General features: G+C 47.9%; 1 protein-coding gene across 15 annotated transcripts in view; it reads left to right on the top strand.

The window, feature by feature from the left end:
* ATXN7 (ataxin 7) overlaps positions 1-12,492 on the top strand; it is a 179,769-nt gene extending 167,277 nt beyond the window's left edge. For all 15 annotated transcript variants that reach the window (XM_089781274.1, XM_075938494.2, XM_089781267.1 and 12 more), the window contains 3 exons: positions 1,686-1,807; positions 5,612-6,560; positions 8,603-12,492. In XM_089781274.1, coding sequence (XP_089637400.1) covers positions 1,686-1,807; positions 5,612-6,560; positions 8,603-8,620 — 1,089 coding nt within the window. In that variant the 3' untranslated portion in view covers positions 8,621-12,492. The remainder of the gene's footprint in view (positions 1-1,685; positions 1,808-5,611; positions 6,561-8,602) is intronic.
* The last annotated feature ends 4,796 nt before the right edge of the window (positions 12,493-17,288 follow it).

The raw sequence follows: 17,288 nt of genomic DNA, 5'->3' as shown, positions 1-17,288 counted from the left end.
TTTTAACTGTCTGTTTTTTTTGGTGGGTTCGCTAAAACGTTCTCATGCCGCAGGAAAATTGGTTGGTTATGGAGGGAGGGCTTAATCATAGTTAGCAGAGTGAATGTGCTATGAGAACACAGTCAATGCTCCTTCCACTGTAACATGAGAGAAATCAAAATGCTGCCACTATTGGAGCTGAAACAAAAGACAGGACTAACAAGATGGTTTATTAGGTGATGAGCTTTCGTGGGCCAGACCCACTTCCCACGAAAGCTCATCACCTAATAAACCATTTTGTTAGACTTTAAAGTGCTACAGAGGCCTGTGTTTTGTTTCAGCTACACCAGGCTAACACGGCTACATTTCTATCACTATTCTGCCCCTATTGGAGGTGGGAGTGAAACACTAAGATGTTTTGAGAAAAGGGTAGATGTGGAACTGATGTATGCAAAATAGTGGTATGGTTCAGTAACACTTTCAGTACCCTGTCTGGTTTTAAATCCTGGAGCTAGCCATATGTCTGTAGAGAAACAATGCAGTAACCTGGCCTCATGTGAAAGTCTGTGGTACGTGGGGCATACTTTCGTTTCCAGAAGCCAAAAAAAAAAAATCACTGAAATATTTGTGCATGCGATGTACTTGAACTCTTCGATCTTTTCAAGGGATCATTAAGAACAGATTTTAAACGACTGCAAACAGTTTTAGAGGGTGGGGAAGCATGGGGCTGGGTTCCCTAGGGAGGGGGTGGAATCTCCATCCCTAGAGGTTTTTAAGTCCCAGCTTGACAAAGCCCTGGCTGGGATGATTGAGTTGGGGTTGATCCTGCTTTGGGCAGGGGGCTGGACTTGATGACTCCTGAGGCCTCTTCCAGCCCTAGGATTAGAGAGCTAGCAGATATTTATTTAGATGGATGATGTACATCTCCTCTGTTCAATGTCTCTCCTAGTTGCCTTTGACAGAATTGAAAAAACGTACTCACCTAAAAACTAGCAACTATCTCACAAAAAGATTCAAAAGTTTCAGAGCAAATGCAGCTCCCCACAAACCTTTCCACATAGACCTTACAGCAGGGCTGGGGAACGTAAGGCCCAGGCTTGCCTGGATCCGACCCCTGAAGCTCAGGCCTCCCTTCCCTCCTCCCCCTGCATTGGGGAACCCACCCTGGCGCTCCATCTGCCCTCCCCCTCCCCACGGGGCTGGAGGACACAAAATCTGCTATGCTGGGCCCCTCTGTAGTCTCTGGTGTGTGAGGAATGTGGGGCCACATCAGTGAGGGTTTGTTTTTTTGGGGTTTTTTGCTTCTCACTTGTGTGCAGCCCCCAACACAGAAAACGTTCCCCACCCCTGCCTTACAGCGTGGTCTGAATAGGAGAGCAAGTATGGGGAGCAGGTTGCAAACCTAACAGCTCCCTGCCCCCCACATTCCCCCCAAAAAAGTACTCCCTTCCCCCTCTCTCTGTAATCAAGGAGACGCCAATTAAAAGTGGCAGCATCTCACAGAAATATAGTCCTTCTTGCGGGCTGGGCACGAGCTACTTGGGAATATGACTTGAACATATTGCATAGGCTCCTAGGATCAAAGACCTAATGTACATGTTTTCCATCTGATCCTGTGTCTTATTGGGTTGTAATTAAGTGCATTAATGTATTATTTGGGGAGTGGTTCAAATTAGAAAACACTAAAATCAAATCTGTATTTTCAGTTTTGCACATTTGGTAGCTGGCAAATTGGAAGAGGTTATTACGTGTTTGATAAGCGGTGGAACCATATCCGATGTGCACTTAACTTCATGGTGGACAAGCATCTTAATTCACAGATGTGGAAGTGAGTAGAAATGACAGGTTTTTTTAAATTATTATTATTATTATTGTTGTTGCTACTCAATAGATAAAGCGTAAGGGGAGACTGGTCTGCCTGGTGTAATAATTCATGAAAGAATAAACTCAACTTTCTTCTCACCTCTTTTTAAAGTAGCGCGTCCCAGTGCCATGGTACATGTGAGCAGTGGGTCTGTTTTAACAGCCATGCGGAGAGTAGGAGGGGTTGAGTTACACTCACCAGGAGACTGTACCTCTACCTCTTCATGAATCCGTGCCCACAGAGCTCCTCTGGCGCTAAGCTGAAAGTAGCAGGAGCCTTTTCTAAGCAATACTAGGGGGCTGTGACCCCTGCTCGCTGTGCTCGCCAGCCCCCCTCTCGTGGGGGGCAGGCAACTCTGGCTCTTCCCCCTTCTTCTCCCGCAGGCCATCAGGGAGGGCTGAGCTGTGACCACGCCAGCCCGGGTCCCTTCTCCCTTCTTCCCCCCGACCAGCTTGGGCGCCTTCTCCCTCCCTCTCTCCCTCCCACTGCTGCCAGCCCAGGTCCCTTCCCTCCCCCCACCAGCCCCTTTTCCCCCCCTCCCCTCCCGGCCACAGCGCGTGCCAGGCCTGGTTCTAACCCTGGCGGCCGGGGAGGCACAGGTAGTGCCGTGTGCACACGGTGCTCCGGGCATTGCAGCCTGTTGCGGTGGGGAAAGCAGCAGTGCGGGGGCTGCCGTGTCAGCCTCTCCCCCATGCGATCCCGCCTGCGCTGCTCACCCCCCCAGCTCTGCCCGCAGCGCCCAGGGCCGCCCTCCCGCCAGCAGGGAGCAGACAGGTTGGTGCGGACAGCCCCCCAGGCGGCTCGGGGGGGCTCCGGCAGCCGCAGTGAGTGCAGCTGCTGGGGAGGGGGTGAGTCTCTGTGGGGGCCGCCGGACTCTAGGCACCGCGCTCCGACTCCGCAAGAGCCTGGCGGCGGGGGGGCCCTGAGAGCCTGCTGCTGGCACATGAGCCTGGCTGGGAGCCCTAATCCTAGCACCTGTCCCCGGGCTGCTGTCCTGAGCACCCTCTGCCCCGGGCTGTCACGGCTGCGATGTGGGGTCTGCCGGCTACTCTGCCGTGTGTCTTGGCGTTGAAAGCCCGTGGGGTGGGGGTGGTGGGAGGGGAGCAGGGGCTCGGTTTAAAAGAGCCATTCCAAGCGGGGAGGGGAAGCAGCGAGGTCGGGCTGGGGGTGGGGGAGAGAGGGAGCAGGCAGGCGGGATGCAGCGGGACGTGCTGATGTCACTCCATTGTGTGTCGGGAAAAAATCGTATAGGGATGGGGGCTGAAAGCGTGAGCTTTCCTGTTGGACCTAGAAATGAAATCTCCTGCCATTTCCAAACTTCTAGTGCCTCAAACCCTCACTGTGTCTCATCCTCCCGCATGCTGAATCCATGTCTCGCCCCAGTTAGATGGCCCTTTCCAGCCCATCTGTTTTCTTTAGCTTTTCTTACTGTGTTAGTAGCTTAAACAATTCCTTTGTGTACAGCTTTCACGTTACGTTCTCTAGCAGTGTGGCGTGTGGCAAATTGTAATTAGCCAGAGAGCCATAGAAACGTGGGGCTGGAAGGGACTTTGAGGGCCATGAAGTCCCTGCACTGATTGGGACCGAGTCAATCTAGGACCATCCCTGACAGCTGTCTTGTCCGGCCTATCGTTGAAAATGACAGGGATTCCAAAATGGGATGGAAGCGACTAGTCGAATCATTACTCAACTACTCGCTTCCCACGCCCACCACTGGGGGGGCAGAAACCACTGCTTAGGGGACCCATCATAAACCCCGCCCCCCCGGCCTGATGCTGTGGGGCAGAGTGGGGTAGGGAAGGCAGAGGCACAGCGATCTGGGATTCGGCACAAGCCAGGTCTCCCGAGTCCCAGCTCATGCTGGGCCCCCCTCTGCAGCGCTGCCTTGGAAATGTAGAAAGAGCTTGGTGGCTCAGCAGTCCCGGCTCGCACCATGTCCCCGACCTGCCCCCACTGCAGCGCTGCAGTTTAAAGGTAGCTGCCCGCCCGGCTCCTCCTACGTTCACACCGCAGAGCCGCAGTGGGGCCCCTTACCCTAACGTCCTTCGCTCCCAAACCTCCCTTGGACGTGTATTCCCGCGCTGAACTCTCCTCATACTTAGAAAGGTCTTTTCCTAATTTCGCACCTTAATCTCCCTTGCTGCAGCTTAAGCTCGTGACTTCGTGTCCTACCTGCAGCCTCCATGTCGATCTGTGGGGTGGCGGTGTTCTCCCTTGGGCGGGAGACAGCACTGCGAGGGAGCGGATTCAGAAAGACTAGGATCTTTCCAAGGTGTATGTACAGGAGTGTTGTCCTACCCTACCCCTGAGCATTGGGTCCGGTACTTCACCGCACTTTACCCAGTTTTCCAAATCTTTCTGAGAGCAACAAAAATGGCAGGTTGGGGTTTCTAGACCTTTTCTGAGGGAGGCATGAAACTAGTGGCCCTGTTTCCTCTTGAGACAAGAAGGGGGGGGGAGGTCTGCGGGAGGTGGGGAAGACCTAGTAATAGCCTTCAGATATGCCCCAGGCTGTAGTAAAGAGGAGAGTCGCTCCTTGATCCTTTGCTACCTCCGAGCCTGTTACTCCCTGTTTTTTTCCTGTACCGGTTAGTCAGCATTTGGCCTTCCTCTTTGAGCCTCGATGGATTTTCATGTCTGGGAGGAGTTTGGGGCCCCTCAGTTCTCTCCGATGTGGGAACAGCCAGTGAGGTTAACTTTCATACCTTTGTATCTCAAAGCTGAGAGACTCTTTAATACGTGTGTTTGGGACTTTTCACCAGCAGGTGAATCTTGTTCCGAAGTTTTTGCCTTGAGACGGGCTATATGGAGATAACCGGGGGCAGGGAGCCTGGTGGGAAGCTGACAGTGCAATCTACATTGAGGCCAGTGTCAGATCATTTAGGAAACATCGTACGCGTCTTGAGTAACCCTCAAGGCCAGGAGTGGATTGTCAGTATCCAGGTATCCACAAATGAAGGCCCTAGACTTAAGAAGGGTCTTACTGGGCCCACACAGTTTGGCTGCAGGTGTTCACAAGGAGGCTGTTGGGTATCCAGTGAGGGGCGCATGGTAGAGAGCGGGAGTGTCATGAGCACTTGAATTGTTGGGTTGGACTGGCTCTGGGTCCCACGTGGTCATTAGCTGTCCTAGACCCATGCTTGTGCCTGGCCCAGCCCAGTCACTAACACCAAGCAGAGAGCGCAGTCCTTTTAGGGTCTCTTTCTCCATTTGCTTTCCTCTCCTTCGGGGGAGGTCAAAAAGTTCTTGTGACCCCTCCTCGCAATACAGAGGGTCCTGCTCGTCACCTCTCAACGCTTCTGCAGAAACGGCATCGCAGGCGGTGCTGAGAGCTGCCCTGGAGCCTCCTTTGTGATACCTAGGTCACCGTTTCAAGGCACTGTGCCCCCAGCGACTTGACGTCTTTACCTGGCTCAAGATCTATGAGGCTGCGGGTGCTATTTGCACTCAGCGTAGAAATCCGTTGTAAAACGCCCACTGATTTCGGTGGGAGCAGAGTTGGGCCAATGCTAACCGTAGTATTTAGGGCAATCGGGTTACAGGTAAGTAACCAGCCACGTATACACCGCCAAAGGCATAGGATCACTAATCCGCACTTGGCTTGTTTGCAGCATACTTGGGTTAATCGATCAAAATGTTTTAGGGGTTGATAAGATTAAAATTTTGGCAGTGAACAAACGCAAAGTGTAATTATCCTCGTGCAGGACAGTGTGAGTATCTCGCTGCCGAGGCACGACCAACACTAACTGTTCGCGCTTTCTATCCTAGGAAAATTCCTCCCGCATCCAGCAACACAGCGTCTGTTCGTGCTCCGCACTGGACAAGCTCAATGCCTACGTCCCAGTATGGTGTCGGTGCTGCAGGTTTCCTTTCCCCCACCACGGTTATATCCTCACCAACGTTGGTTTCTCCTTCCTGTACGTCTCTGACGAGTAAATCAGTCCCACCCCACGGAACTACACTAACTGCCAACCCTGCTAATCTGGGTGCGATGGATCCTTTCTGCAGTATGCAATCAAGACAAGTGTCTTCGTCCCCTTCTACACCTACAGTGCTTTCCTCGGTACCTTCACCTATGCCCAGCAAACCTCAGAAATTGAAATCCAGCAAGTCTTTTAAACCTAAGGAATCTTCTGCTAGCAGCGCCAACTGTAACAGCACCAGTAGCAACAGTAGCAGCGGCGGCTCAGGAAAGAAGCGTAAAAACAGTTCTGCGCTGCTAGCACCTTCGTCTCATTCCACGGAATCCTTTAGGAAAAACTGTGTGGTTAACTCTGGAACCTCGGGGACCTCGTATCACTCAGCGGTGACGTCTTCGTCCCACGGCGTTGGCCTCAATTGTATGACTAGTAAAGCTAACTCCGTTAGCCTCAAACATGACCAATCAGGGAGGGGGCCTCCGACGGGAAGCCCCGCCGAATCGATAAAAAGGATGAGTGTGATGATGAACAGTAGCGATTCCACTCTTTCCTTAGGGCCATTTGTTCATCAGTCCAGTGAACTGACTGTCAATTCGCACAGCAGCTTTTCACATTCACATCCTTCCTTAGACAAGTTCATAGGAAAGAAAAGGAAGTGCTCCCCTGGGTCAAGCAGCATAAACAGCAGCAAATCAAACAAGGTTGCCAAATTGCCGTCGGTGAACAATGTTCATGCAAAACACGCCGGTGCAATCGCAGGGACGCAGGGACTGATGAACAATTCGCTACTTCATCAGGTATGACGTTTTGCACGGGAGCTATTGCACTGAAATAAGCTTGGCAGGTGAGCTTTGGAATCAGCAGCTTTGCAGTGGTGGCTGCCCGGGGTTACATTAGTCACAATCACAGAGGTTTAAGGCCAGTAGGGACCTGTACAACAGCTGCGTTGTGCCCCACTTTAGGTTGACTCGCTGAATGGTGGATCTCTCTCTTTCTGTTCGACTGTTCCTCTTTTGAATTATTTTCCCTATGAATCTGTTGCAGCCAGATTATTACAACAAATCCGCTTTTTGAAAGTGTGGTTTTACTCTGAAAAGTTGTGTTCTAAAAGTGACCTAGTGGGTTCCATAAGGGTACGTCTAAACTACATGGCTCCGTCGACGGAGCCATGTAGATTTGTTTGTTCGGCAAAGGGAAATGAAGCCGCGATTTAAATAATCGCGGCTTCATTTAAATGTAAATGGCTGCCGCGCTGAGCCAACAAACAGCTGATCAGCTGTTTGTCAGCTCAGCACGCCAGTCTGGATGCTCCCCTGCTGACATGAAAGCCCTTTATCAACCTCCCCGGTAAACCTCATCCTATAAGGCATAACGGGGAGGTCGATAAAGGGCTTTCAGGTCGGTGCGGGAGCGTCCAGACTATCGCGCTGAGCCAACAAACAGCTGATCAGCTGTTTGTCGGCTCAGCGCGGCAGCCATTTAAATTTAAATGAAGCCGTGATTATTTAAATTGCGGCTTCATTTCCCTTTGCCGATCAGCCTAATCTACATGGCTCCATCGATGGAGCCATGTAGTTTAGACACACCCTAACTGTTATCTAATTGCTCCCAGGTGAAATCCACTCTTTGCAAGTCACAGTAAGTTTTCCGGAGTGTCAGGCCTGCAAATGGAGCCAAGGATCTGGAAGTCAGACTGGCTTCTTCCTGGCCTCCGTATCCTCAGCAATAAGTACTCTACTGTCAGAACATATGTAACCATTTTGATTATAGCTCAGCCGCAGTAAAACTCAGCACCCTCCCCCACAGCTCTATTGATTGGCTCTGCAGTATTAACAGGAGAAAAGAGTAGTTAAAATTTACTTGAGGTATTTTAAAGCCAGCAGAAATGACAAGGAAAACCTAATGGGGGCAGATCTTGTGATCAGGTAAAATAAAACAATATAAGGTTTCAGCAACACCTTAATTCCAATTTTGCCCTGCATAGCGGGGTCCTGAGGAGAGTACTGGGAAATATCAGAGGACAAATCAGAGAAGGATGTTTTAGCAAAACTACAAGAAATAGGTTGGAAAAATCACTTAAAGGAAAAGAGACAATTTAAAGGAACAAATGGACTCATAGAAGCTAGATATGAAGATTTATTAGATCAGATCCCAGACACTTGTAAGATTGCCATGGTATGCTTGCTAGTGTGTTGAAATATTCATAATGTCTCTCTAATTCTTCCAGTCTTACAAATTCTCCCCGCTTTGCTTTTTTCCCATTCTACTGTGGAAGCTCATATAGTCGGAGAGTTAAGTACTCATGAAAGTTCATCATGGGCAGTTCCCTGGGTGTTCACTTTCCTCTAAAAACCAGGTCTGTGCTTGCTGCTGTTTGCTGATTGGTGTACAAACTATAGGAAGAAGGAATTACTATCTGTGGACAGTCTGGTTCATCCAGCATTGCTCTAGGAACTTTCATTTATGGTACTTCCTGAAAGATTTAATTAAACTGAGCCCCCAAACTGAGGGGACGAGGGAGGGAGGGAGGGAAGCCACTTGTTAAATAATTAAATTGAATGAGTATGCTTAAGAAAAGAGGAAAGCTGCACCTTAGTGCTTCTGACTCTTGGCATGATTGCGATCCCAGGGGTGTAATTGGAGAGCCCAATTACTTGGGAAAGCAGAAACTTTAGAATTCCAGATGCAAACCAGCAGACGAGCTGTTAATAATGCTGCCTGGGTGCCTTGGAACACCCTCTAATGTGTTCTCTCTCTCCAGCAAGGTGCTGTCTGATGTGGCCTCTCCTGTGTCTCTTACAACATGCTTGCTTACACCCCTTTCTTTTTTGTTTCAAAGCCAAAGGCACGTCCTTGATAGCTGAATATTCCATGGCGAGGAGAGAACTGGACAACGTTCATTCTAAGCAAAACCTCCATCTGGAATTCTGGACTCCAAGATGCCTTTGAGTTATCCCAGCTTTCCATGGTCCTCAGGTGTGGAAGTCTACTGGACTGTCATTCAAACAAGGAATTTCCCTGAAGCCATGTCTGTAGCAATGAATATTGTAAATGGACACTGGATGAAGTTCAGCCACATACCTGCTCTTACCAGTGTTAACAGTGGTCTGGACTATTTGCTACAAATCTGTGAGATTTTACTTACAGGAGTACATCATCTTGCCACTATTTGACATAGTTTGGTTGGGCAAAAGAATGTGTGGGGACAACCATTACTGTGGACTCTTTTTATCCCGATGGTGTTTTTGTAGGTTGATAGACACTGTCAATTGAACGATCCCCCCCCCCCCCCAAAAGGGGTACAGTGTGTTAGGCACAATGAAAAGAAGCCCTCAAGAAGGGAATACGGCTTTAGTGTTTTTAGAACAGTGCTCCTTTAACGGAACACAAAAATAGCACAATTCAGAAACTAAATAGTCTGTGTTTTGCCCAGCCTTTTGCAAGTAATTTGGGATAAGAAGCTGTCAGGAGTTCCAAAAACTTTTTAAAAACTTCTTTGAGGCCACCTTTCAAAAAACAAAGATAAAACTAATGTTGTACTTGCCTGATGCAAAAGTGATGAATATTTTGAATAAGATTCTATTGCAAAAGAAAGTAAACATTTTTAATTCCTTTTGATAAAGGAAATCTGAAAAGTATCAAGTCAACAAAGGCAAATTCCCTTAAAAATCTATTCCCAAAGAACATATTTTTGACCTATACTGTATACCAGAAGCCTTTGTTACTTTAAAGAACTCTGCTAGTTGAATTAGGTTGGTTGTATCTTCCAGCCTGTAAAAACAGCCCTTTTAAAACAAAATTTTTAAAATATTTAAATATTTTCTAAAAGATTTTCAGTTAGTTTATGCCTTGTGCTTGTAACCAAATCATTAACATTGTGTCCTGCTTTCAACCACCCACAAGAGAATATTTCAAAATGCTGCACTAGATGCTGGTTAGCAACTGTGTTCAGCTTTAAGTGCGCCAAGAATATGGGTTACGGTCGTCTTAGTCTCGCATACCCATGTTTTGTGAAGAAAGGGGCTTTACTATGCCATAGCCCGGAGTAGACTGTCAGTTTTCATGAGAGAGTTTATCTTGTTTTAAAACATCTCAAAAATGAGATCCTTTAAAAGGGCTTTCGTGTTACTCGAATGGAATTGATCGGGATATTTTCAATATGCTTTTTAACAGTGAATTTTGAGACTTTACTTGAACCTTTGTTAATGGGGGGAAGTAAAAGAAAATATAAAGGAAAATATAAATCAAGAATATACTCCTTTGCCTTAAAGCGGCACCAGATATTGCTGAGATCAGACAATCTGAGCCTATCAAATTATTCACCTGGCCCAGCCTTCTCCCCATTTTGGTGGCACATTGTACATCAGGGATTCTCAAGCCACTGAGAGCAGCAGGTACTTGGTTACCTGTTCACATTTCCAAGTTAATATGAACTTGTTGCAGAATTATTATATACCACAACATAACAGCAAGCCTCTATGCAGACACTTTAGCGTTGAGTTTATATAAAAGGTCACCAAGAAAAAACACTTGAGACGTTTATTATGCAAACATAAACTAACTGTATTTCAGGAACAAAAAGTGAAGATGTAATATGATGCCCCGTTGAAAGGATTGTTTCCTGCACAGCAGGAGTGAAATTTTTGGCCCACGCGTTCACCCCTTTCAGTCACAAGTGCAGTTTGGTTGGCTAGACATACATTTCAGGCAAACAGAAATGTATATTAATCAACCCTCTTTGTTTTAAGCCGTGGAACATCATTAGATGTGTAAATATTATGTTGATCTGAATACATAATGGCAAGGCAAAGCTTATTCAAAACCATGCAGACATGTGAAAGTTAGTATTTAATCACTGTGCTTCATGTAGGGCCAGGTTCTAACTACATCTGCAACAGGGCTCGTAGTTTTAATCTACTGGGACTAGGAAGTGAGGACATCTTAAATTTCATCCGCCTTTGAGCACAGACCTGCTTAAATTTTACAGGTGAGATCCTAGTTCCAAACAGAACACTGTTCCTGAAGCTTTTTGTCGTGTATAATTCTTACTGTAAATAATTAAGGAAGCTTAACATTAATTTACCTTGCAAAAATGAATTTGCAGTGGCTGGGTTGTTTCTAGACGGATTTTCATAGTAATTTAAGAGATACAATTTTTATAGGCTTTCCAACTTCTCGTTATGACTCCTGCAGTTTTCTTAGCCTAAAATATCGCTGCAATGATGAACAAAGAATTATACAAAAACATACTTTTGTACCTTTATTTTGGAATTTCTTGTTCTATTATAAATATTGAAGTATCCCTATTTCAGAAGACATATTTTGTTAATTGATTGTACATATTTAAATATGTATTTTTGCACAGGTCTTTTTTTCTTATATCCAGTTTTGGTACAATTGAGATCATCTAGTATTTATTTATTAATTAAAAATAGCAAATACCTTTTTTATAATTTGAAGTGGTTCACTGCCAAGCTAATAGTAACATGCCTACTTTGCAAATTAAGGGATGCCTTTGTTTTGTGAAAGTTGTGTCCCTTTTAGTGTCTTGGGAGTGGAAACGTACAAGCTAAACCCAAGATCCTGCAACTGGATCTATGCAGAGATCTGCCATGATCATCTGATTGCAGGATTGGGACCTAAATGGTCTAGAAGGCAACTGATAAGCAATGCCAGATTCCCAGAAGACTACATTTAGTTAAGTGACACTCTGCTTCTCTTTTTTTAGTGTGTGCGTGTGTGTGCGTGTGTGTGTGTCTGAGTGCGCGCGTGCGCATTTTGTATGGGTCTCGTGGTTTAAAACTAATGGAAAAACTGAAAGTGCCTGATATAACTAGTTTTAAGCTTGGACTGTTTTAGACAGCTTCTCCTTAAAAGACTTGAATGTTCGGTTGAAATTATGGAGCTTGCTTTTTCCACCTATATATTTCTAAAATTTTAATTCGAAGGGGTTCGAAAAACAAAAATGACTGATGCTTGTGATTTTTGTAAAGCATTTTCAGTTGAATAACTTGTTTTGAAACAAGCCCATTAATCATGCATCTCAAAATAATGCCAAGGGTTACATATTTTTTTTCAAACAGACATTTTCAGAACTGTCTCCTTTTTTGGTTATTCATTCTTAAACAGTATAGTTTAGAAAAAGAGAATGTTGAAAATATTTTGTATTCCTGGGAGCGGGGGGACAAACAAAAAAAAAAAAAAGAAAAAAACCAGATAAAGTACCTCTTAAAACATTTTTAAAAAGTGTGATTTCCAAATGTCATTTCTAAGGCAGTTGTCTTCCTCTAAGAGTTCTCTTGCCAAGGAATATCTGTTGTGTCTCACTCTTTCTGTCTTGGGGGAGGGAATTGGGCTTGAAAAAAATCTTAACTTTTCACTGTTGAGCAGAAAATCATTTTTACATTTTGTGCAAAATATTTTATGTTTTAAAGGTAATTTAAAAATGAGCACTACATAATGTCAATGTGAATGTAGGCCTCAAAAGTCTCTTGCTCCGTGTTGAGCCTGGTTCTAAAAAGCAATCTCCTGTGTAAAATGTGTGAATAGTTTGATAATTTGTATACATAATCAAGAGCATCTGATCAGCTGAACTTTGCATTGGCTGCTGTATAGAATATGAACAAATGTCATGGGATAGAAAAATTACTTTGGATATTTAAAAGAAAAGAAATATATAGTCTATTTGTTTTGTAACAAGTTTCTGTAAATAAAATAATTTATACTATTTATAAGAAAAAGTTGTGCTTTGCTTCGTGAAAAAGAATTAGTTTGTCGAACAAAACGGACGTTACTAAGCAAGGCAATAAAATTAGGATTTTTCAATAAATGAGGTTCGTTACATAAAATACATAATATGTTTCTACTTCGTTATAATTCCAAGCAAAACAATTTAGCATTGAAGGTAATCATCCATATTGGTGTACTAATTTCAGAGAATTACTTTGGGTCAGATTCTGCCAGACCCTTACCGCAGCCTGAGAGGGGCTGGGCGCATCCGATCCTTTAAGAAGTACAACCTTGTTTGCTTTGGTATATTCTTGAGATGTGTTTAAATACTTTTGCCTATTCACAAAAAGTTTGATTAGTTAAGATTCTTAGTGTGTGGAGTGGAATAGCATGACTGGAAGAAGCTTTTTAATATTTCTGTTTTGAAATACGAAATGCAACGTACCGAACAATCTTTATTTTAAAAAGCTGTGGAAAACCACAGAAAGATACCAAAGCATCGGGTCTGGCTTCACTCAGGCATGCAGTGTTTGGTGACAGAACGACGATCAGTGAGGGGACTTTGTAGGCTTTGTCGACGCTTCTAAAATGGAAGCGGCAGCGCTTTCCGGTGAAAGCGTAGCCATGGCAGGAGAGAGTTCTTTTTTAAATTAATGGAGATTGCCTAGCTCCTAGAACTGGAAGGGACCTTGAAAGGTCATTGAGTCCAGTCCCCTGCCTTCACAGCAGGACCAAGTACCATCCCTGACAAACTTTGCCCCAAATGGTCTCCGCAAGGATTGAACTCACAACCCTGGGTTTACCAGGCCAATGCTCAAACCACTGAGCTATCCCTTCTCCCAGCACTCTGTTTAACCACCACCACAAGGGGAGTGGGAGCCATGCGGGGAGTCTGTTTACACAGGCTCTTTGCAGCACTGGATCTTGCTGTGCGTGGGGGAGGAGGAAGGCGTTTTTTCACATCCCTGAGCCAGATAGTTGCAGCACAGTAAAGTGTAGACTTAGTTGGAGGCTTGTGGGGCTGCTCCGCCTGCGAGGGCTGGTTTGCAGGATTGGGTAAGCGTGGGTCAAGGTCTGTTAGTGGCGTGGCACTCCATGGGTGCAGAGTAGCTGTAATCCTCTCTGTTGCTTTTATGGCACAAAGGGAAGGAGTTTTTAAACTGTTCTTTTAAAAGGCGCAGCGGACAGACAGGCCGTGGGCTTGTACATGCAGGAGAGCTCCCGCCTTGGTTTTAGGGCATGTTTTCATCCCCGTTTATCTTGTAGGGGTCAGTAGTGACTCTCAGGGCGAAGGAGGCATTGAGTTTCTCAGGGAAGGTAGGATTTACCGCCTCCCTCTCCCCCCGCAGTTAGATTCTTTATAACCAAACTTCCACCACTTCCGAGGAACGAATTTGATTGGGTGGCAAGTCACCAACCCATGTAGCGGTAGGGATGTAAGTTGCCATTTAAACAATGTTTTTGGAGCAGTCCCTTGCCCGTGGCACTGCGGGCAGGAGGGGGAGTTACTCCAGCCCAGTTGGGACCTCTGCGCGACAGGCTGCTCAGGCCGGCCAGGTCCACCATGCTCCAGGCAGGAGATGGCCAGGCCAGGCCCACCACACACCAATGGGGAGCTACTCCAACCCGGCCAGGCCGCTGGTTAACTTGGTTACTCCTCTAACGCCTCAACTACTAGAGAAGGATGTCAAGGTTTTGGGTGACATTCTTCGTTGCTAGTGTTTAACGTGGCCTCAAATTTCCTCTCACCCATCACTTGCCAACAAAGTGCAGATGTTACCCGTTGTGCTAAGAGTGAAGCAATGGCATGAAAAGAGCGGGGAAGGAAGAGGGGACATTCATTTGCGCAGGACCAAGTGCCCTGGGCCGGCTGTTGGCGCTGCCGATTGGGGCTACCTATGGAGGTATATATTTTGGAGGGGCTCTGTTACTTCAGAAGGGGGTGACTCCACTGGGGTCCTGGCCAGATGACTGAGATGCTACCTACCATACGAGGGCCCACAACATCACTGGCAAGGAATGCTGGAGACAGGAGAGCCACTGACATAGGAGTTGGCATTCCCTTTGGATGGGATGCGAAGACCTAACTGCTAGGCAGCACTACCGGTGACCCAGCCCAGTCACACCCCTCTGACTTCTAACGCCCATAAAGAGCAGTTTCTCTCCTAGCACATTAACCAGTTCTCAGCAGCAGAGAAGACTGGTAAGGTAAAAAAGTGTGAGCCCACCAGATGACATTCCCAATGCCTATCCTGCTGAAAACGGCAGGGCTCTTAAAGCAAATTCACATCCGAATGGCCAGGCTGGATCAGACCAATGGTCTAGCTAGCCCAGTATGCTGTCTTACCACAGTTAGCGGTGCCAGATGCTTCGGAGGGAATGAACGGAAAGGGACAATTCAGTCCCACCTTCTGGCAGCTAGAGACTTCGAGACACCCACAGCATGTGGTTGTGTCCCTGATCCTCTTGGCTAATGGCCGTTGATGGACCTACCCTCTGTGAATTTCACGTTGGGTTTTTTTTTAACTCAGGTGAAGTTTGACTTTCACAACATCCCTTGACGAGGAGTTCCACAAGTTGTGTGTTGTGTGAAGAGGCACGTCCTTTTGTTTGTTTTAAGCCTTCTGCCTATTAATTGCACTGGGTGCCCCCTAGTTCTTGTGTTATGGGAAGAGGTAAATAAAACTCCCCATACAGAGTCCCTTTACATTAGGATCCAGATTGGTAGCATGTTGCTAGAACCCAAAGATGTCAATTTCCTCCCTGCTCGGTGTATTTCTGCCACCTCCGGGGTGGATTCAGATTCTGTAGAACATATAGGGGGAAAAGGCAGCCAAAGCGCATGGTGCAGCTGGAGAGCGCGCTGTTCGGGGAGGGAGTGGAAAAGCGGCTCCTAGTCTTGAATCCACACCCCTGGGCCACCTGTGAACTACGCTTCCCTTTCTACGTGAGCATATTCTGTGAGCTGCTCCTACTTGCACCAGCTGCCGTGGGGGGCAATGCAGCAACCAGCCCCCGGCTGCATTTCAGGGAGAATTATTACATGTTTGATTCCCCACTGGGCAGCAGCACAGGCTGCTTATTGGAGAAGAGGAATTTGTGGGCAGTTTGCTGGTTCCCCAGATCAGCCGGTGACCGGATCTGAAGACGCTTTACTTGAAAAACGCCAGCAAACCGACTTGCACACAAGCCTGGTCACGGGTTGAGACCTAGCATGCATGGCACAGAAAGGGCTCCTCCGCCCTCCAGCCACGACCCACCGCTGCCCAGGGCAGTGAAGCTGGTGCTCAACTCGGTGTCGCGTCCCGGTGAAGAAGGCTGAAGCTGGTGCAGCTTACTTGAAAGCCACAAGCTCTGAGCTGGTGCCGAACGTGCCTCGATTCCTGACACTCTCCCTCTCCCCCCGCTGCAGTGACCCGTGATTTGTACAGTAGCCAGAGACCGAGCGGTGATTCCCGGGATGGAGAGGGGCCCCCAAGCAGTTTCCTGCAGAGCTCAGGGTTGGGCCCACATCACACATGCCTGCGGGAAGCCGCTCAGGTGAGCTCGGGGTGGTACGGGGGGGGGGGCTGCTGCAGGGGAAGGAACCAGCCAGGCTTGGGCAGCTCAGCAGAGCGGTGGGTGAACAAAGGGGGTGGGGATTTCACCCGCTGTCCAGGTGCCCGTTACTGACAAGCCACTCACGACTCCCCTCGCCCTTCATGCAAAGGGACCAGCTTCCCCCAACCTATCCCAAAAGGCGGCAGCAGGGGGCCGAGGCCCCACCTCCAGCATGTCTTGCTGCTGGCTGCGAACCCACGTGGGCTGAGCGCGCGCCAGCGTTTGGACGTGCTAGGCAGGAGGGGCGTAATATCCTGTTCCATTGGCTAACTGGTAAACATTTAGCCAGCTCATTGATTAAAGGGCGCAGCGGGTGGAAGGGCTCTCCGGTTCCCCAGGGCTGGAGTAGCCCCTCACCTGCTGAAGGCACACGTTGTTCCGCCCCAGCAGTTCCTGCTTATGGGGCACCTGGGCTGCATGCAGATAGGGGCTGCTCCGGACGAACGGAGCAGCCCCTGTCCGGGGTGGGCAGGGCTGGAGCAGCCTTTGCCCATAATGGGCGGGGGGAGCTGCTTCAGCCCCCACTGATTAACCAGAATTTGTAAGTATCACCCGTTAACCTTTCACATTCCTCCCAGGCAGGCGGGATTTGCATAGTTCCTCCCCTACACTTTGCTCTAAGTGGGAAGAAAGGATCACATGGCAAGGCTGCTGCACACTGACCCCATAGGCTCTGTTCCCTTAGTATATGCCACGCTGCGGTCTAGTGACCAGCCATGGGCAGACCCGGGAGAAGTCAATGGAACCAGAGCACACACGGCGTATCGGTGCCAGAATCAAACTCAGGCCCTCTGGCACCAGTCGCAGGCCGTGCCCAGCTGATCTCAAGTGGAGCTCTCAGCAAGTCCAATTGCTGAGTCCAGCCGATAGCGGGAGATGCAGCCACACGAAGCTCGCTAGTGCGGACAGACCCGCAGCACCCGTTTGCTGGCCACCTCGTTCGGTCACAGAGAGGGAGGGCACGCGGGGAGCAGCTTGACGTTTAAATGCAGGAGGTGCTTGTGCATCGTCCTCCGGGGAGCTTCTGCTGGTCAGCCAGGTCTTTGTCACTCCTTAAGCCTGGCAGCTTTGAACAGGAGCCTTCATCTGGCTGTTTGGGGTTTTAGCCGCCTGGGATTTTTCTTTTCATTTGTGCTGTTAGATGAGGGCCCAGAGAAATGGGCAGGTGGAGAAATGGGGATTCCACCCTGGGATGA

The sequence above is a fragment of the Pelodiscus sinensis genome, chromosome 11, assembly GCF_052426305.1.
Source record: "Pelodiscus sinensis isolate ZL-2025 chromosome 11, ASM5242630v1, whole genome shotgun sequence".
NCBI lineage: Eukaryota > Metazoa > Chordata > Testudines > Trionychidae > Pelodiscus > Pelodiscus sinensis.
Note: the sequence above shows the minus strand (reverse complement) of the source record. Positions and strands in the feature narration are given on the sequence as shown.